This window comes from Oryx dammah, unplaced genomic scaffold (assembly GCF_014754425.2).
Source record: "Oryx dammah isolate SB20612 unplaced genomic scaffold, SCBI_Odam_1.1 HiC_scaffold_13, whole genome shotgun sequence".
Classification (NCBI taxonomy): Eukaryota; Metazoa; Chordata; class Mammalia; order Artiodactyla; family Bovidae; genus Oryx; species Oryx dammah.
Genome location: NW_024070197.1, coordinates 19,192,658 through 19,213,770, shown reverse-complemented (window position 1 = coordinate 19,213,770; position 21,113 = coordinate 19,192,658). Strand labels below are relative to the sequence as shown.

At 49.5% G+C, this 21,113-nt stretch overlaps 1 protein-coding gene across 3 annotated transcripts; it reads left to right on the top strand.

Moving 5' to 3' along the window:
* The first annotated feature begins 5,852 nt into the window (after positions 1 to 5,852).
* Positions 5,853 to 19,844, top strand: CD22 (CD22 molecule). Of its 3 annotated transcripts, XM_040252907.1 has the most exons (14): positions 5,853 to 5,901; positions 8,028 to 8,083; positions 8,725 to 9,105; positions 10,719 to 11,012; positions 12,655 to 12,915; positions 13,065 to 13,328; positions 14,439 to 14,693; positions 14,897 to 15,160; positions 15,242 to 15,505; positions 17,296 to 17,392; positions 17,548 to 17,623; positions 18,015 to 18,139; positions 18,497 to 18,581; positions 18,890 to 19,844. In XM_040252907.1, exons 2-14 carry the CDS (start codon positions 8,050 to 8,052, stop codon positions 19,019 to 19,021), a joined length of 2,532 nt encoding a protein of 843 aa, XP_040108841.1. In that variant the 5' UTR covers positions 5,853 to 5,901; positions 8,028 to 8,049; the 3' UTR covers positions 19,022 to 19,844. The 3 variants fall into 3 exon arrangements, with proteins under 3 accessions (XP_040108841.1, XP_040108839.1, XP_040108842.1); XM_040252905.1 differs by lacking the exon at positions 5,853 to 5,901 and having other exon boundaries at positions 7,036 to 8,083; XM_040252908.1 differs by lacking the exons at positions 5,853 to 5,901; positions 12,655 to 12,915; positions 13,065 to 13,328 and having other exon boundaries at positions 7,036 to 8,083.
* Positions 19,845 to 21,113: the final 1,269 nt, after the last annotated feature.

Below are 21,113 nucleotides of genomic sequence, written 5' to 3'. Positions count from 1 at the left end.
TCTTGAGAGTCCCTTGGACTGCAAGGAGATCCAACCAGTCCATAAGGGAAATCAATCCTGGGTGTTCATTGGAAGGACTGATGTTGAAGCTGAAACTCCAGTACTTTGGCCACTGATGTGAAAAGCTGCATCATTTGAAAAGACCCTGATGCTGGGAAAGATTGAGGGCAGGAGGAGAAGGGGATGACAGAGGATGAGATGGTTGGATAGCATCACTGACTCAATGGACATGAGTTTGGGTAAACTCCAGGAGTTGGTGATGGACAGGGAGGCCTGGCATGCTGCATTTCATGGGGTTGCAAAGAGTCAGACACTACTGAGTGACTGAACTGACCTGAACTGAACATCAAAGAATTGATGCTTTTGAACTGTGGTGTTGGAGAAGACTCTTGAGAGTCCCTTGGACTGCAAGGAAATCAAAACAGTCAACCCTAAAGGAAATCAGTCCTGAATATTTATTGGAAGGACTGATGCTGAAGCTGAAACTCCAATACTTTGGCCACCTGATGCAAAGAACTGACTCATTGAAAAAGACTCTGATGCTGGGAGGGATTGGGGGCAGGAGGAAAAGGGGATGACAGAGGATGAGATGGTTGGATGGCATCACCGACTCGATGGACATGAGTTTGAGCAAGCTGCGGGAGTTGGTGATGGACAGGGAAGCCTGGCATGCTGCAGTCCATGGGGTCACAAAGAGCTGGACACGACTGAGTGCCTAAACTGACCCAGCCCTGGGCTCTATGGTCTGATTAATGGCAAACTCCAAGAGACTTTACTTTAAAAGGGACCTTCCAAAACAGCTGCTGTCGGTCCCTCTGTCCCTGTGGTAAGCCCCTGCCAACCCAACCCAACCCACACCTCCACAGTAGACCTTCCAACACTTGCAGGCAGTTTTGGTTCAGTTTCCTGTGGAGTCACTGCTCCTTTCCTCTGAGTCTTTGTGTTTGCAAGGTTCTATTTGTGCCCTCCAAGACTGAAGTCTCTGTTTCCCCCAGTTCCATGGAAGTCTTGTAATCAAGTCCCACTGGCCTTTAAGGTCAGATCCCTGGAGGTTCCCAGTCCCTTTGTTAGGTCCCCAGGCTGGGAACCCTGACCTGGGGTTCTGAACCTTCAGAACAGTGGGGCAACTTCTTTGGTATTATTGTTCTCCAGTCTGTGGGTCACCCATCTAGGGGGTATGGGATTTGATTTAATCGTGATTGTGCCCCTCCTACTGTCTTGTGGTGTCTTGTCTTTGGACATGGGGTGTCCTTTTTCAGTAGGTTCAGCATCCTCCTGTTGACGGTTGTTCAACAGATAGTTGTGATTTTGGTGCTCTCGAAGAAGGAGATGAGCGTGTATTCTTCTCCATCCTCTGGAACTGGAAGCCCAAGAAATCTGGAATTGTACTTTAAATTTCAGTCTCTAAATATTCATTATTAATATAAAGAAATGTGATTAATTTTTGTGTTGATCTTGTATTCTGCAACCTTGCTGAATTCACTTATTAATTTTGGAATTTTTTTGTAGGTGCCTTGGGATTTTCTACACAGACCTTTATGTTATCTGTGAATAGATTTTATTGCTTCCTTTCAGATCTATATGCTTTTTATTGCCTTTCTTTATCTTCTTATGCTGTCTAGAACTTCCAGAACTATATTGAATAGGAGTAATTGAGAGTGAACATTCTTGCCTTGCTACCAAGCTTGAAGGAGAGAGTATTAACACTGTTAAGAATTAAGTATGTTTTGTAGGTTAGTTGTAGGTAATCAAGTTGAAATTTTTTTATTCTTAGTTTTCAGAGAGTTTTTATCATAAAAGGGTGATGAATTTTGCCAAATGCTTTTCCTTCAACAATTTATATGATCAGGTGAGTTTTCTTCTTTGTCCCATTAATGGGAGATTACATTGACTGATTTTCAAATATTGAACCAGACTTGCATCCCTGGAATAACCCCCACATGGTTATAGTTGAATAATTCTTTTGATATATTGCTGAATTCTATCTGCTAACATTTTGTTAAGGACTTTTGCATCCATTTTCATAAAGAATATTGGTCTGTAGTTTTCTTTTTCATACTATCTTTTCATACTATCAGTTCAGTTCAGTTGCTCAGTTGTGTCTGGCTCTTTGTGATCCCATGGACTGCAGCATACCAGTCTTCTTATCCATCACCAACTCCTGCAGCTTGTTCAAACTCATGTCCATTGAGTCAGTGATGCCATCCAACCATCTCATCTTCTGTCGTCCTCTTTTCCTTCTGCCTTCAATCTTTCCCAGCATCAGAGTCTTTTCCAATGAGTCAGTTCTTTGCATCAGGTGGCAAAAGTATTGGAGTTTCAGCTTCAGCATCAGTCCTCTCAATGAATATTCAGGACTGATTCCCTTTAGGGTTGACTGTTTTGATTTCCTTGCAGTCCAAGGGACTCTCAAGAGTCTTCTCCAACACCACAGCTCAAAAGCATCAATTCTTCAGTGCTCAGCTTTCTTTATCGTCCAACTCTCACATCCATACATGACTACTGGAAAAACCACAGCTTTGACTAGGTGGAAATTTGTTGGCAAAGTAATGTCTCTGCTTTTTAGTATGCTGTCTAGATTGGTCAAAGCTTTTTTTCCAAGGAACAAGCATCTTTTAATTTCATGGCCGCAGTCACCATCTGCAGTGATTTTGGAGCCCAAGAAAATAAAGTCTCTCACTGTTTCGATTGTTTCCCCATCTATTTGTCGTGAAGTGATGGGACCAGATGCCATGATCTTGGTTTTTTGAATGTTGAGTTTTAAGCCAGCTTTTTCACTCTCCTCTTTCACTTTCATCAAGAGGCTCTTCACTCAAGAGTTCCTCTTCACTTTCTGCCATAAGGGTGGTGTCATCTGCGTATCTGAGTTTGTTCATATTTGTCCTGGCAATCTTGATTCCAGCTTGTGCTTCATCCAGCCTGGCATCTCACATGATGTACTCTGAATATGAGTTCAATAAGCAGGGTGACAGTATACAGCCTTGATGCACTCCTTTCCCAGTTTGGAACCATTTTGTTATTCCATGTCCGATTCTAACTGTTGCTTCTTGACTTGCATACAGATTCTCAGGAGGCAGGTCAGGTGGTCTGGTATTCCCATCTCAGAGAATTTTGCACAGTTTGTTGTGATCTACATAGGCAAAGGCTTTTGTGTAATCAATAAAGCAGAAGTAGATGTTTTTCTGGAATTCTCTTGCTTTTTCTGTTATCCAGTGGATGTTGGCAATTTGATCTCTGGTTCCTCTGCCTTTTCTAAAACCAGCTTGAACATCTGGAAGTTCATGGTTCATGTATTATTGAAGCCTGACTTAGAGAATGTTGAGCATTGCTCTGCTAGCGTGTGAGATGAGTGCAATTGTGTGGTAGTTTGAACATTCTTTGTCATTGCCCTTCTCTGGGATTGGAATGAAAATTGACCTTTTCCAGGCCTGTGGAGTCCTCTGGGAGGGTCCCCGGAGTCTGTGAGGACCCCACAGAGTCCCGGGAGAGTCTCTGTGTTTTGTATTGTATTTGTCTTTTTTGTTTTTTGGTATCAGGGTAATATTGGCTTCATAAAATGAGTTGAAAAGCATTCTCTCTACCATTTTCTACAAAATAGATTATGTAGAATTGGTTTTAATTCTTCTTTAAATGATGGATAGAATTCTCCAGTAAAACCGTATTGACCTGAACGCTCATTTTGCACGTTTTAAATTACTTTAGTATTTATAGGGCTATTCAAATTATCTGATTAATATTGATTGAGTTGTGGTAACTTGTACTTTTTGAGGAATTGATCCATTTACTCTAAGTAGATAGAGTTTTTCATGATATTCTCTTATTATCTTTTTGACATCGGCAGGGTATGCAGAAATACTCTCTGTCTCACTTTCAATATTAATAATTTCTCTCTCTTTTTGTCAGTCTTGCTGGAGATCCGTCAATTTTCTTGATCTTTTCAGTGAACCAGGTATTTTATTTCCTCTATTATTTTTCTGTTTTCAATTTCATTGATTTCTGCTTTTATATTTATTATCTCTTTCCTTATGCCTGTTTTAGATTTGTTTTGCTCTTATTTGTCTAGTTTCTAGAGATGGAATCTTATGTTATTGATTTGAGGCTTACTTTTTTTTTTTTGGCTTGCAGGAACTTAATTCCCCAACCAGGAATTAAACCCTGGCTCTTTGCAGTGAAAGTACCAAGTCCTAACCACCAGACTACCAGGGAACTCTCAAGACTTACTTTTTTATTGAAAACATTCAGTGCCATAAATTTCTCCCTTGTGTTTTAGCTGTGTCCCACAAAGTTTGATAGGCTCTATTTTCATTTTCTTTCAGTTCAATGTATTATTAAATTTCCCCTGAGATATTCCCTTTGATCCATAGGTTATTTAGAAGTGTGCTGTTTGGTTTTCAGGTGTTTGGGGATGCTTCTGTTTTTTATTTCTAGTTTGATTCCATTGTGGTTAAAGCATATACTGAATGTGATTTCAATTATTTCAAATTTTTTGAGTCTTGTTTTATGGCCCTAAATTTGGTTGATCTTGGTATACATTCTATGCTCCCTTGAAAATAACATGTATTTTGTTGTTTTGGGGTGGAGTAGTAGTCTGTGAATGTCAGCTAGATACTGTTTGTTGATGATGTTGTTGGTTGCTGGCGTTGTCCTTTGCTGTTTTTTGTCTAGCTCTTCTATCAATTGTTGAGGATGAGTGTTGAAGTTTCCAACTATAATTGTGGATTGTCTATTCTTTCACTTCTATTGGATTTTGCTTCACACATTCTGCAGCTCTGCTGTTTGGTACTTACACATTTAGAGTGCTATGTTTTGGTGGATCAACCCTTTCCTAATTGCATAATATCCTTCTCTGTCTTGGATAATTTTCTTTGTTCTGAAATCTACTATGCTGTTGCTGCTTAGAAGGCTTCAGTTGTGTCCAACTCTGTGCGACCCTATGGACTACAACCCACCAGGTTCCTTGGTCCGTGGGATTCTCCAGGCAAGAATACTAGAGTGGGTAGTCATGCCCTCCTCCAGGGAATCTTCCTGACCCAGGCGTTGAACCTGGGCCTCCTGAACTGCAGGCAGATTCTTTACCACTGAGCCACCTATATTATAGCCACTCCTACTTGCTTTTTAAAATTGAGATATAATCAACATATAACATTATGTTAGTTTCAGGTGTAGAATGCAATGATTCAATATTTATATCTACTGCAAAACAATCACTACAATAAGTCTGGTTAACATTCATCAGCATAAATAGCTACAGTTTTTCTTCTTGTGATGAGAACTTTTAAGATTTACTCTCTTAGCAACTGTCAAATATACAATACAGCAAGAGTAAGTATAGTCACCACGCTATAACTTACATCCCTAGGATTTATTTATTTATTTTATAACCAGAAGTTTGTACCTTTAACCCACTTCTACCCCTTTTTCCCACCCCCTACTCCCTGCCTCTGGCAACCACCAAACTGTTCTTTGTATCTATGGGTTCATTTTCACTTTTTAAAGATTCCACCTGTAAGTGAGATCATACGGTATTTGTCTTTCTCTGACTTATTTCACTTAGCGTAATTCCCTCCAGTCCCATCCATGTGGTAGCAAATGGCAAGATACTCTTCTTTCATGGCTGAAAAATATTCCTTTGTGTACATATTCTTTATCCACACTTCCATTGATGGACACTTAGGTTGCTTCCATGTCTGCAGGGAACATTGAGGTGCCAATACCCTTTCGAGTTAGGGTTGTGTTTCCTTCAGAGAAATACCCAGAAGTGGCGTTGCTGTCACAGGGAGCCGGGGCCGGGGGCGTGGCCAAGAAGAGTGAAAATAGGTCACTGGCGACTCCGCTGTGCTTCCCCTTTCACTCTTAGATGCTGCCAGGGTCCCCGAAGAGGGAAGACACATGAGGAGGCAGGTAAAAACTATTTTGTTCTTCTTTGCATTAGACAAGCATGCATGGAGCAGCCGCTGAAAGCGGGCACAATTTCGGGGTCTGGGAGCACAGTGGGGACTCTCTTCCCTTCTGCCAGTGTGACAACAGGTAGTAGTCCCCTGTCTTTGAGCATCTTTCTGGCAAGTCATCTGAGTGCAGGAGGGTGCCCTGCCCTCACGGAGTGCCCAGGAGGGGACAGCGGACCCAGGGAGGCCAGCTCTGAGGTCCTGCGAGGCTCTACACCGGCTGGTGTTGAGCAGAGCACATGTCTGGAGCCTTTGCGCACAGGGCCGACTGTCCCCAGCCTCCCCGCACCATCCCACCTCAGCAGCCTTCCAATCGCACGCCTGGGGCCCACACCTTGTGCCCCAGAGACCGCCTGAAGCTCCATGGGGATAAGCATACAGCCCTGCTCTGAGAAGCGCCCCTCTCCCACTGGCCTGGTGTCCTCCAGCGGGTCCCCAATGAGGGTGTGACTGGTGGCTGCTGGCAGAGGGGCACCCTTGCCCAACCCCTGGAGGCTAGTCTTTGCCACGAGGAATGGACGCTGGCCCTGGCCATGGCCCTTGTGGAAACCCAAAGGGGGCCCAAAGTGCATCCCTTGGGATACTGACCCTGGGACTAACACGTGTAAAATAGCTCCCCTGGCTAAAGAAGTTGGGGTCTTGTGCTGTACTCTAAGCTCCATGCCGGGAAATGCACGAGGCATATACAGCTGGTTAGAGGGCCTGAAAAGGTCTATGCTAAAGAATCCCATTTCACATTTTTTAATCCAGCTTTTCTCAGATGGATATGACCTTAAAGACTTTTTTCTGTGTAATATGATTAACACCTGCAGAGCTGTATGGTCCCTGCATGGAGTGTCTACCCCATCCATGCCTGGGGCCAGACCAGCATGACTTCTGGGCCTGGGAACTGGCCTCCTTGTTACTTTCAGCCAGCAGCCTAGCTTTCCCCACGCTGGTTGTGGACACCCAACAGTCCTTAGCCTAAGCCACACAACCAGAGGAGATAAACAGCCGGAGCGGTCGGGGGCAGGGGTGCCGATGTGTGGGAACTGTTGCCTGGGCAGGGAGGGGGTGGGAAGGAGACGAAGGTCTGGGCTGAGACAGGAGACACACTCTGTTGGCCCGTCCTGATGACCCGCCCCCCCCAGGGACTGGCCTGAAGGGTGCAACCATGCAAATTGGGACTTAAATTTAACTCTATGTAAATGTAACTGTGTAAAAGTCTAGTGAGTTAGCTGTCCAGCTCATTGCATGTGTGCACACACAGACACACACAGGCAGTGGTTGCACATGGGTGGCCCTTGGACCACCTCTAGTCCACAGACAGCTTTTGTTTGACAAGCATGCTGTTTATTTGTTTTGTTTTGTTTTGTTTCAAAGCAAGACACGAAATTCTGGCTTCTTGCAGCTTTTAAAACAGTAGAAGATAGGGCAGTACTGGGCCCACATTCCCACCTGACTGGAACTGAGATAGGCATGGCCTTTACTCAAGGCCGGTGTCAACACCTGGTTGATTTGTTTCCTACCGAATCCAGGGTATGGGACAGGGGGGCGGTGCTCTGAATGGTCCCTTGGACCACATTCTCCTGAGTCCTCTCAGATCCATCTAAATGCTCTCCTGGCATCATGCTTAATGACTGGCTTTAGAGTTGTTGTTGTTGTTGTTGTTGTTGTTTCCTGGTCTTTAAAATCAGAGTTTGGCCCTGTCTCTTTCCTATGTGAAACCCTTCCCTGGTTGCCCCAAGGTAAGCTCCAATTCACCTAGGGCCTGACATTTGAGGTGCTCAGCAGTTTGGTGCCACTCAAAGCTTGAGAGCTAGCGAGCAAGTTTATAGAAGTTTGGATGGATGATTGATTGGATGGATGGATGGATGGTTGGAAGAAAGGAAGAAGTGCTAGTCCTACACGGTGTTGGGCTGATGGGAGAGGCATGGCATATCCCGAAAAGGCCCATGAGCTTCTGGAATTCCCTATCCTGCTGTGCAACCAGTCACTGTCCTCCGGGGATCAGGGAAAAGGGGTTGGCATATGTGTGGAAGAAGAGCTGTCTGGAAGATGTCAGCAACCAGGTGGCTCAAAGACAAACTCTTCCTGGCCCAGGCTCCTGCCTAGACACAGCACCATGCATCTCCTTGGTCCCTCGCTCCTGCTTCTCGGTAAGGATGGCAGTCTCGGTGGGTCCTTGGGTCTGGGCTGATGGTGGAAGCCGGAGGAGGAGGAAAGACAGGGGAAGAGAAGAGTAAATGTGGGGCAGGGTGGGGACAGGCAGTGTGTGTGTGTGTGTCTTATATATATATATATATATATCTGTGTGTGTGTGCTTGTGTTTGGGCTTCCAAGGTGGCGTTAGTGGTAAAGAACATGCTTGCCAAGGCAGGAGACATAAGAGTCGTGGGTTTGATCCCTGGGTTGGAATATCCCCTGGAGGAGGGCATGACAACTCACTCCAGTATTCTTGCCTGGAGGATCCCCATAGACAGCGGAGCCTGGCAGGCTACAGTCCATAGGGTCTCAAGGAGTCAGACACGACTGAAGCGACTTAGCACGCATGCACGTGCATATCCAGGGGATCTTCCCAACCTAGGGATTGAATCTGGGTCTCCCGCATCGCAGGCAGATTCTTTACCATCTGAGCCACCAGGGAAGCTCATATGTTTGTGTGTGTGTGTGTGTGTGTGTGTGTGTTTACACACACCTCTCCCTCTCCCTCCCTGTCTCTTCAGGGGAAATTCTTTATTCCTTTGAAAGTTCTCAGTGTCCCTCACTAATGTTTTCTGTTCACTTTGGTGGGTTCCAGAATACTTGGCTTTCTCTGACTCAACCTGGAAGTTTAAGCATCCTAAGACCCTTTATGCCTGGGATGGAGCCTGCATCTGGATCCCTTGCACATACAATTGGGTAAAAGGTGGTGGACACACCCTAGATAACCTGACTGTGTACCACAATTTTACGTATGACAAGGAGGCCAAGCACTACAAGGGGACCATCCTCTATAACAAGAACCTGAAGGCCAAGGAGCCTACCCCCAGTCAGGAAAGGGTACAGTTCCTGGGAAACAACAGAAACAACTGTACCCTCCTCATCAATCCTGTCAAAGTCAATGACAGCGGCCTTCTGGGGCTGAGGGTGACATCGGGGATTGACAAATGGATGGAGTCTCTAGACCTCAACATCTCTGGTAAGGCCCTGAGGATGGGTCCCTTTGTCTCAGCCAGGAGGAAGGTGGGGAAACATCTGACTCCTGGGGACGATCACAAACTGGCCTGCCTGCAGAGGCCAGACGAGGATGCCAGAGAGTGACCAGGGTGGCACAAGGACCCGTGTGGTAGGCATGGCAAACTGGAGCGTGGGCCTTCACCCCTCCTTGAGCAGACTGCCTGCCACTCAGCTCCTGTACATTCTAGAATCTGGCTTCTGGGTTGCCTGATTTTTCCAGAGAACATGGAGATCTGAATTTTCAAGGGAAACCTCCCAATGTGTTAATGTGAGGGATTAATTCTAATTAGCCCTATGCGGCTACCTGACACACGGATAGGGTATGAACAAAACACAGGTGTGGGGCCCCCACCCCAGGCGGCATGCTCACTCTGTTCCATAGCCTGTGGATTTGGTGGGTGGCTCTATGCAGCTCTATGTTTGGGGTGAGAGATGCCACAGTATGAGGGTGGCCCAGCCCCGGGGACAGCAGAGACTGGCTGCACAACAGGCCTCTCCACTAAAGGAGAGTCAACACTGTAGAAGGCAAACACCAGGGTGTGTGGCTGAAGCAAGCATAAACCATAAGACACAGTTCCTAAGGAGAGTCAGCTTTCATAAGGCCTTTCAGAGGGTATTTCGGCTGAGCAGAGAAAGGCAGGCCCAGAGAGAGAGGTGGACGGAGTGGCCGGGGATTCCTGATGGGTTACTTGGGGCAGGGTGTCTAAAGCGGGTCCATCTCTCAGGCTTCCAGCGTGGTCCCTGCTAGTTTTGTTTTCCTTTTTTTTTTAAAAAACAGTTTTATTGAGATAAGTCTAATACAACTCACCTACTAAAAGTGTTCAGTTCAATATTTGTTCATGTATTTATAGACATGTTCAACCATTACCACAGTCAATTCTGGAACATTTACATCAGCACAGAAAGAACTGCGGTGCCTTCACCCGTCACTCCTGTGACGGCTGATTTGTGTGTAGATATGGCTGGGGCCTCCCTGGTGGCTCAGACAGTAAAGCGTCTGCCTGTAATGAGGGAGACCCAGGTTCAGTCCCCGGGTTGGGAAGATTCCCTGGAGAAGGAAATGGCAACCCACTCCAGTATTCTTGCCTGGAGAATTCCGTGGATTGAGGAGCCTGGTGGGCTACAGTCCACGGGGTCGCAAAGAGTTGGACACGACTGAGCGTCTTCACTTCACAATGGCTGGGCTACAGTAGCCTGGAATGTGATCGAACGTTATTTTGGATTTTCTATGAAGATGTTTTTAGATAAGATTAATATTTATTTTATTTATTCTTTAAAATTTATTTGTTTAATTGGAGGATAACTACTTTACAATACTGTGATGGTTTTTGCCATACATCAGTATGAATCGGTCACAGGTATACAGGTGTCCCCTCCATCCTGAACCCCTCTCCCACCTGCCTCCCCACCCTATCCACCCAGGTTGTACAAAGAGCATTGCTGTGGGTGCCCTGCTTCACACACCAAACACACACTGGTTATCTATTTTACACATGGCAGTGTATATGTTTCAGCGCTACTCTCTCAAATCATCCCACCCTCTCTTTCTCCCACTGAGTCTCTGCTCTTTTGCAGAGAGGGCTCCTCAACCCCACATAGAGCTCCATCAGGAAATCTATGAGAACCAGGAAGTCACTGTCACCTGCTGGCTGAATTTCGCCTGCTATGATTACCAGATCCATTTGCAGTGGTCCCTGGAGGGGTCTGTGACCACCTCTACCATCCTCTCCCCTGACATGGTCGCCACCCAGAGCCGCCTCAGTTTCCAGTCCAAGTGGACTCATAATGGCAAGAACCTGACCTGCCAGCTCCGGGACCCCATGAAACAGCGGGTACTCTCGGAGAAAACGGTGTTGCTGGAAGTGAAGTGTGAGTCTCCCCGATGCTCCTATGGGAGGGACGAGGGTCCTGCCATCTCTTCACCCCCCCAGAGGGGCATGGGAGCTCAGAGAAGGAAGCGTGATGGGCCTGTGGGCACTCGCAGATGGGAATGGTCCAGGCAGAGCTTCGGCACCCGCTCGACCTTTCCCATCGTCAGCGCTGGTGTTTCAGGGCACGGATTCCTGTTAGCGTCTGCTTCCCAGGTGGCACTCATGGTGAAGCAGGAGACATAAGAGACGCAGGTTTGATCCCTGGGTCAGGAAGATCTCCTGCCGGAGGGCATGGCAGTCCACTCCAGAATTCTTACTTGAGAATCCCCCTGGACAGAGGAGCCTGACAGGCTGCAGTCCATGGGGTCACAAAGAGTTGTGCATGACGAAAGCTACTGAGCATGCACGCATGCCAGTCAAACAGAATAAAATAATTTAATCTATCCTCAAGCCATGACATGATTTGGGGAGCACCTGGCCAAGGGTTTTTTGTTCCCTTGGGGGGATGGGATGAAGAATTTTTTCACATCATTATTGGAGCCTCATTCATTCATTCAATAAATATTTATTGTGAACCTACTCGGCGCTAAGCCATATTATGGCTGCCAGGCATAGAGCAGTGAGCAAAGTTCTTGCCCACGTGGAACTAGCATTGCAGTGGGGGAAAGGAGAGCAAATAGATGATCAGGGGAATACAGAACATAATTTTAGGTGGTGCTAAGTGTAGTTAAGAAAAAATAGGGACTTCCTTGGTGATCCAGTGGTTAAGATTCTGCCTTGCAAAGCCGGGGGCACAGGTTCAGTTTCTAGTCAGGGAACTAAGATCCCACATGCTGGAGAGCAACTAAACTCATGTGCCAAAACTAGAAAGTCCATGTGCTGTAACTAGAGAGAGCCCGTGCTCCACAACTAGAGTCTGTGTGCTGCAACGGAAGATCCCACATGATGCAACGATGACCATGTCCTGCAGCTAAGTCCCAACTCAGCCAAACAAATAAATATTTAAAAAGAGAGAAAGTTAAAGGAAATCAGGGCTAGGACAGAGAGAGTGAGGGGTGGAGGCTTAACTCAAGCTGAGACTCAGTGAAGGGAGGGACTGAGGTGGGCACACAGTATCTCTGTGAGAAGAGCAATCCAGGGAGAGGGAAGAACAAGTCCAAGACCTTGAGGTAGGAACCTGGCATGTCTGCATCAGAGCAAGGGGCCCTTGACCTTGGCACTGTGTCCAAGGGGCCCAATGGTAGGAAAGGAAGGCTGAGAGGGACTGGGACACTAGACCTCAGGGGCTGCAGTGAGGGGTTTGGGTTTTTCTCTAAGTGTGAAATCCAGCGAACGGCTTCAAGCAGGGGAGTGGCAAGCTCTGATGGACCCTCCTGGGAATGCTGCTGGCTGCTGGCAGAGACCAGAGCTTCGGGGACTGGGCTTGGGGGGAGCAGAGAGATGAGTTGGGAGGCTGTGACAGTCCCCTGGTGCTTGGACCAGCCCACCTTTGTTGACAAGGGCAACAAGGAGTGGCTCCAGACTCTCGCCCCACTCTATGTAGGCTGCTACTTTATCAGAATTAAAGGGCTGCAAGTTCTCAGCACTTAACACCCTCGGAAAATTCCCTACCCCTTCTGCACTGTCCTCTGCTCCTCCAGACGCACCAAAGTTGGAGATCCAGGTCAGCCCCGAAGAAGCCACCGTCACAGAGGGAGAGTCTGTGACCATGAGGTGCCAGGTCACCAGCAACCCGCCACACGGGAGTGTGTCCTGGTTCAAGGACGGGACTCAACTGAAGGAGCAGGGGACAACACTCACTCTGCCGGAAGTGACCAGGAAGATGAGCGGGCAGTACACGTGCCAGGCCTCCAATGATGTGGGCTCAAGACAGTCGGATGCGGTGGATCTCCAGGTGCACTGTGAGCCTCCCGGGAGCTGCAAAAGGGGCAGGCTGGGAGTCAGCAGGGGCGCCACCCAGGCCTTCAGGAGGGGACCCACCCAGGCTCTCAGGAGGGGACCCACAGAGGCCTCTGCTCACCCCACCCCCCACCTCGGCCCCTTCTTCCAGATGCTCCAGAACCTTCCAGGGTTCAGCTCTCCCCCTCGTCAATTAAAGAAGGAGTTACAGTAGAGCTGACTTGTATATCAGCAGCCAATCCTCCTCCAGTGAATTACACCTGGTATTTCAATGAGCAAGAAATGCCTGGAAAGAACGGCAGGACCTTCCAGATCCCTCAAGTCCTCGTCAAGCATGCTGGGAGGTACTCCTGCTTGGCAGAAAATAGTCTTGGGCCTGGATCTGTTGGCCAGGAAGCTGACTTGGACGTCCAGTGTGAGTAGTCACAGAGGAAATAGAAGAGTCCGAGAAGGGACAGCAAGCAGAAACCAGGGGCTTCCGACAGATTAGCTTCCGGGAGGCGGGTGTTGTGCTATAGTTCACAGTCATGCCCTTAGCAACAAAACAGGGCCTGGCTCGTGGGAGGTGCTCAGTAGATGTTTGTTGACTGAATGAACAGCAAGCTACCAGGGTCCCATGAGGGACACAGAGACTTGGCATCGCTGTGCAGCGACTGAGTCCCTGGAGGGGTCCAAAGTTTTTGAGAACCGGGGCAAAATGCCTTGTTACCTCTCTGTAATCTGGCTCTGCTTAGCACCAGTGAGTCTTGTTACTGAGCAGAGCCCGGGACAAAGAGAGTCCCTATATTTGATCCTTGGACCCTGGGGTGTCACGTTAGTGTTAGTGTTAATCGCTCAGTCGTGCCCGACTCTTTGTGACCCCATGAACAACTGCAGCCCCCCAGGCTCCGCTGCAGCCCCCCAGGCTCCGCTGTACATGAGCTTTTCCAGGCCAAGGATACTGGAGTGGGTTGCCATTTCCTTCAAATACACTGGATACCCAAATCCTGGAATCTAGACAACGGATATGGTTTACACTAGTGGCAGTAATGTATTTACCACTTGCCATGGGGCTCTAATGGCCTCCTCTCACTCCGTCCTCACAATGGTTCCACAAGTTTAGCTACTCACAGGACCCCATTTGACAGATGAGTAAACTGAGGTCTGCAGCCTCCAAGTGGCAGGATCCAGCAGTCTGGCTCCAGAGCTATGCTTTTTCTTTTTTAAATGAACGCCCTTGCTGTATGACTAAGCCTTGACAGCCCCCAGACCCATGCAGAGATCCACAAACAGCAGCCCCTCCTTGCTCAGCTCCATACGTACGTACTCTGCCCAGAGCTGTTCTCTTAACCACTGCACCATCCTATCTCAAACCACAATCAGGCCAAATGGCCAGGGCAAGAGGGAAGCACAAGCCTTCCCTCAGCTAACTGACAAACTGTGTCAATGCAGGGCATGTGGAGAGCAGAGAGGAAGCCGGAAGGAACAGATACTGATATTAGAGGTAGCTATCTTTTTTTCATCCATCTCTCTGGTTTTCTCCCAGATCCCCCCAAGGGGGTCACCATGGTGATTCAAAACTCCACACCGATTCGAGAAGGAGACAGTGTGACCCTGACCTGCACCTTCAATTCCAGTAACCCCAGAGTTACTCGATATAACTGGAACAGCCCAGGCTCCCAGGACCAGACATCACAGAAGCTGACGATTCGAAAAGTCGCCTGGGACGCACAGCCAGTCAAATGCGAAGCCTGTAACCAGTGGTGTTCGTGGTCTCCCTCCATCAACCTGAACGTCCTCTGTGAGTGCCCCAGGCCCGCGGGAACTGGGGGGTGGCCCAGCCGGGATAATGGGGTTCCACGAGTGAGGAGCCCGAAGCCTGGACCACAGTCCTCACAGAGAACTGAGGGATGAGAGTCAGGCCTCGGGGCCAAGGAGAGAGGGAGTCTTGGGGACAGGAGGGAAAGGGACCTCAGAGATCAGCCTGAGGTCCTTGCTCTCCAGATGCCCCCAAGGACGTCAGAATCCAGATCAGCCCTCATACAGAGATTCAATCTGGAAAGCGGGTCCTCCTCCAGTGTGAGTTCTCAAGTAGCCGTCCCGCGGATGTCCACGTCTTCTGGAAGAAAGATGGAAGCCTTCTTCTGGAGGCAGAGAAGACACTTACCTTTGACACCATCTCTCCAGAAGATTCGGGAACCTACCACTGTTTGGTCAACAACTCCATAGGACAGACCTCATCTGAGGCCCGCGAGCTCCGAGTGCTGTGTGAGTGGCTGGAGCTGGAGGCAGACGGCAGAGATGGGCAGAGGACCAGTGACCTGAATCCTGACTTTGCTTGTCCTGCAGATGCTCCCAGGAGGCTGCGTGTGTCCATCAGCCCGAAAGACGGCGTGGTGGAGGGGAAGACGGCAGTCCTGACCTGCGAGAGTGACGCCAACCCTCCCACCTCCCACTACAACTGGTTTGATGGGAATAACCAAGACCTCCACCATTACGGCCAGATGCTGAGGTTGGAGCCGGTGAAGCTGCAGCATGCAGGCAGCTACTGGTGCCGGGGGACCAACCATCTGGGCCAGAGCCAGTCGCCCCCCACCACCCTCACTGTCTACTGTAAGGCCCCCTCCTTCTCTGGCCCTGGCCACTCCTGGGGCTTCCTCTTTGGCTGTGCTGCTGTGTGTTCAGATCACATCCCTGATCCTGCCCTGCGCACCCTCCTTCTCCTGCAGGGGGCGGACGGGGGCGTGGGGAACCCTGCGCTCAGAGGCCCCTGCTCCACACACAGCTCTTCTGTCTTCCTTTTCCCACTCAGTCTCTCCAGACTCAAGGAGGACTCCCTCTCTGCCTGCCTCCCTCCTTCCAGACACCCTGAGCTCCTCTTGGCTCCCTCTCTCTGCCTCTCCCTCTTTGTCTAACACTTGAAAGGCTGTTTGTTTCTATCTTTTGATTTTTTTTTAGCAGTTTTTTTTTTTTAAGACAATGTAAGTACATGGTAAAAAAAAAAACAAAAGAAAGAAAAGAAACAGCATGGAAGGATACATTGGGGAAGGACAGTCACTTCTTTCTTGCTCCCTGAGAACTCTGCCTCCTCTCCTCCCTCAAGGCTTTCACTGTTGGCTGGGTATGTCTCCTTGCAGAAATATTCGGTTCGTGCACAATAGGCCTCTAGAGACCTGGGTCCATATACCCTTTTTTGTTACTTAGACTTTGGAAGAGCTTACACATTGCCTTGAATTTTCCTTTCTTCACATAATGGGGGCTTCCCTAGTGGCTCAGATGGTAAAGAATCTGCCTACAATGCTGGAGACCAGGGTTTGATCCCTGGGTCGGGAAGACCCCTAGGAGAAGGGACTGGCAACCCACTCTAGTACTCCTGCCTGGAGGATTCCATGGACAGAGGAGCCTGGTAGGCTACAGTCTGTGGGGTTACAAAAAGTCAGACACGACTGAGCGGCTAACACTTTCACTTTCCATGTAATAACAGCACTTGGAGATTGTTCTAGATTTGTGCATAAACAGGTGTCTGAAGAGTCTGGAAACATAGGGGGGAATATTTACTTATTGTGTTTTTCTCAGATTAGTGATTGGAACCAGGACTTTAAACTTAGAGGATCATCACCATGAAACCTGGTGCTAAAGGGAGCCAACCTAAGTGTGTCATTCGGAAAAGTAACTTAACACCACGTTCCCTAGGTCTCCCCTCCACAGACACCCTGAGACCTGCCTCCTTTCCTCAGGGTGCAATGTTGCTAAACTATGTGCCCAGTGCCCTCCTCAAGGCTGGGCACAGTCTCCTGCTCCGGGCACACCCACAAGGACAATTGTAGGCTAGGTTCCTGCCTGGACTTGCTGGGTTGAAGGACAAGTGATTTTAAGTAAAGCCAAGTGGCCCTTGGGGCTCCCAGGTGGCGCTAGTGGTAAAGAACCCACCTGCCAATGCAGGGTCAGGAATATCCCCTGGGGGAGGGCATGGCAGCCCACTCCCGTGTTCTTGCCTGGAGAATCCCATGGACAGAGGAGCCTGGAGGGCTACAGTCCATGGGGTCGCAAAGAGTCAGACATAACTGAAGCGACTTAGCACACACTCACACTCAAGAGGCCTTCTGATGAGACAGTACCACTTATGAGGGTTGGGTGCTCTTTGTGTGCCTGAGTCTGTCACAAAGCAGGCACTCCTCTTGAAAACCGATTGCACTTCCCTCCTAATGAGATGTCCAGAGGGCAGGGCTGGCGTCTCCCTCTTATTGTGAGTCACATGCCTGGGGCATGGAGGAGTTTTGCAGGCTAGAAGGACAGTGGCCTCGCAGAGAGAAGCCGAGGATACCTCCCAGGCAAAGCGTGGAGCAGGCCTGCTCCCCAACTGAGGCTGTGTCATCAACTGACGTACCTCCCTTCTCCATCAGACAGTGCTGCCACCATCAGCAGGCGTGCGGCCTTGGGAGTGGGGTTCTGCCTGGCCATCTTCCTTCTGGCCATCTGGGGAGTCAAGCTTCAGCGGAAGTGAGTGCCTCCTACCACCTGCCTCCTTTGCTTTGCCTCCCCCACCCCAGTGAGTGGGTCTCTGGTCACACAGCCTTGCAGCCCCCAGCCTGCTGGGTCCTTAGGGCGCTCTCCCCAGGCCCTTCATCCTCCCTGATCACGTCTTTATTTCTCAGTTGGAAGAGGATTCAGAGACAGCAGGGCCTTCAGGAAAGTTCCAGTGGACAGAGCTTCTTTGTGAGGAATATAAAGGTAGGAGGGCAGAAAGAGGGAATGCAGGGCAGGTCTTGAAGTCAAGAAAGAAGCAAAGTGGAAAATCAACTATGTGTCAATTAAACAATAAAAAAGAACTTTCCTGACGGTCCAGTGGTTAAGACTTCGCCTTCCAATGCAGGGCATGTTGGGTTCCATCCTTGGTCGGGTAGCTAGGATTCCACGTGCCACAGGACCAACAAACCGAAACAGAAGACAAAAGCAATATTGTAACAAATTCAATAAAGGCTTAAAAAAAAATGGTCCACATAAAAAAAAAATCTTTAAAAAGAAACACAGTGGACATGGGTGATAGAGTACTGTGGGGGTGGGTGGGGGAGCTAGGATGGGGAGAGGAGTGATAAGAGCTGAAATTTTGTCTTTCTCTCAGGCTAGAAGGACCCCCCAAGCCGAACGCCCCCACTCCCTGGGGTGCTACAACCCGGTGATGGAAGATGCAGTCAGCTATGCTACCTTGAGCTTTCCTCTCGGCGAGACTGACACGCAGAGACTTAGGTACCAGGGGGTGACACCTGCGCCCTGGGAGGGACATGGGGGTAGGGCTCCCTTCCTGCCTTCCTCTTTGCTTCATCTTCTCATTCCAGCTCTGTAACGACCCCCTGGAGAATGGTCTAGGGAACTGGATCTATGCCTTTAAGCAAGGGCCAGTCTCCCTCACCAAGGTTGAGGCTTCATGAAACAGACACACATACGTTCACTCGGTGGACACCTGAGCTCCTGCTATGAACACTGGGCATCACACACAGGGGCTGAGAGCCTGGGGGTACACTTAGGGGCTGGGGGAATTGGAAAAAGGAGCAAATTGCATGCAAAAGTCTTCACCTGTGGTTATCTATCTGCCTTCCCTCTCAGAGATGCAGGGAGCTCAGAGATGCGGGAAATTCCCCCAAGCAGGGACGACAGGGTCACCTATGCTGTGGTGCAGAACAGTCAAGTGGTAAGAGGGCAGGGCTGTGGGAGGCGGGGGGAGGGGGAACCTGGCCTCGCCCCTGCGTCCCAGACGGGAAGGACCCGGTGGGCTCCGTGGTGGCAGAGGCTGGGCAGGGGGAGGGCTGCCCAGCCCCGGCATGGTCAGAGCCTGGGCAGGCGCCTCCTAGTTAGAGAGGTCAACTGCATCCAGTTTCCAGACAAGAGGGCTTCGTCCTGGGCCCTGGGGACCCTGGGGTGGGGGTAGGGGGAGCCAGGAGGGAAGGGACAGTGGGAGTGGATAGTGGGAAGCTGCTCACCACACTGTGGCTTCCTCAGGCCGACTATGAGAACGTGGCTCCGGAGGTCCTAGACGATGAGGGCATTCATTACTCGGAGCTGGTCCATTTTGGGAATGGGAAGCGGGCCCTGGCCCAGGAAGGAGTGGAATACGTGACCCTCAAGCACTGATGGGCCAAAACCTTCTCAGCCCCTGCTGCTCTGCTGGGGCGTTACACACGTGCACGCACGCATGCGCGGTTACTGCAGCCCAGCTGGTGCAGAGAACTTCGTACGCGGCCCAGACACAGTCTCCCTTCTTAGCACTGGTAACCTGCCGAAGGGTTCGTTCCTGGTCCTTTCCTCTCAGCGGCTCATCTACATACCTACCCTGAACTGTACAAATCTTCCCCCTGGCCCTCCCAGCCATCTGTCACCACCTGTGTGTGTGTGGTCTGTTAGTCGCTCAGTCGAGTCCAACCCTTTGTGACCCCGTGGACTGTAGCCTGCCAGACTCCTCTGTCCATGGGATTCTCCGGGCAACAGTACTGGAGTGGGTTGCCATGCCCTGCTCCAGGGGATCTTCCCGAACCAGGGATTGAACCTGGGTCTGCTGCATTGCAGGCCAAACCTTTACCGTCTGAGCCACCATCTGCCCCCTCCCAAACCCCGTCCCCTAGATGGCTGTGTCCCCGCTGGGATCAGCTGGTCATTATTTTTATTTCTCTCTCATCCCATTCCTTTGACAAGCAACCCCTGCTCTGATAACTTCACTCACTAATATAATGCCTAATTTTTGCCTCCGGGACAAAGCCCAGGAAATGAGGAACATAAACGAGGTAGAGAGAGGCACTGCCCTGGGCCAGTTCCTCCTCTAGGAGGCATTCCACAGAGAGGATTATGCTGCTGCGGCCCCTGTCCTTGGAGGTCTCGGGGTCTGAGACGTACACCGATGTGGATACACGTGTAACAGACACAGAGCTGCACAATAAACCTGACTCAGATATGGCATCAAGCAGCCAGTGAGTGATTTCCAGTCTGCAGAGTGTGAGTGGGGACAGGGAGATGGGGCAGGCATCCTGGGGCTTGGGAAGAAGGGAAAGGTCATGATCAAATCACCAGACTGGAGAGCCCATCTTCTGGTTGCTGAGAGTCCACTGGCATCACAAGACAGAGTCTGGGTCTCGACTCTTCCACTTGACCAGCCAAGTGAGCTTGGGCAGAGTTCACCAGCTTCTCTAAGCCTCAGTTTCTTCATTTGTTAAAAAGAAGATGCAGGTGGTTCGAGATAGGAAATGAGCTATACTCTTATGTCATATTATAAGAAGGCTAACACAGCAGCCAAAAGTCCCTAAGAATCAAATTTCTATCTGATTTGCATCTCTTGAAGACTGTGAAAAGGGGAAGCCAACTCATTGCTCACAGCACTTCTCAAAAAGTGGCCCTGCTGAGTTCTTTCACAACCCACAGCTGCATGGCTTTTCGAAGACCTGGAGGGACCTCTCACCCTTTCTACCTTCGTTTACCCCCACTCGTTTTCTAGTATGTTTCCTGGCTGACTTGCCCTCTGCTTCTCCATCTGTTCTCTCTCTACCGGTTCCACTTCTCCCAAGGGGCCAAAGCCCATTCTCCTTTGGGGCAGGAAGGCGTGGTTCATCAATCAGCAAGATGCCCAGCAAATTCCTGGCCTGTGATGGGTGTTTTGAAGATATCACCTTCCTTTCCTGCCCCCAACATTCCCCACTGCCCAACACCAGATACTCTCTGCAAGGTTGTCCTTGGGATACCCGAGGAGTGGGGCGCTGATTTCCCCATCAAACTTCTTATCCCTAATTTGACTTCTTCCTCTTTTTTCTTTCTTTTTTGGGCACACCATGTGGCTTGGGCCATCTCAGTTCTGGGGCCCTCACAGTGAAAGTGCTGAGTCTTAACCACTGGATTTCCAGGGAACTTCCTGTTAACTTCTTGTGAGCACCATATGCTTTTTTAGAGAAGGCTTTGAGGACTGTTGAAATGAGAGGAGAAGGGCTTGGGAACCAGAATCACTGAACCCATTCAACCATTTACCACAGAACCAGTTATTGGGATACCAAAAAAAAGATAGAGCACAGTCCTAACTTAGGGGTCTCTGGTCTAGCTGCCCAGAGGGTTTTAGAGGCCCAAGGGGCTGGAGGCAGCCTGAGGAGGCCTGGCACGGGGTTCCCTGGCAACCGGCAGGTGACTTCCATCCTGTCCCCATGCCTGGCTGCTGATATCAACCTACTTCATGACCAGTTGCCCAAGA

Excerpts from the sequence above, each read along its gene's own strand:
- CD22 (XM_040252905.1), top strand. The coding sequence starts at position 7,795 with ATGGATGGTTGGAAGAAAGGAAGAAGTGCTAGTCCTACACGGTGTTGG. Across the intron at positions 15,506-17,295 it reads CACCACCCTCACTGTCTACT|ACAGTGCTGCCACCATCAGC; the intron begins GTAAGGCCCCCT and ends CTTCTCCATCAG. Across the intron at positions 17,393-17,547 it reads GGAGTCAAGCTTCAGCGGAA|TTGGAAGAGGATTCAGAGAC; the intron begins GTGAGTGCCTCC and ends TTTATTTCTCAG.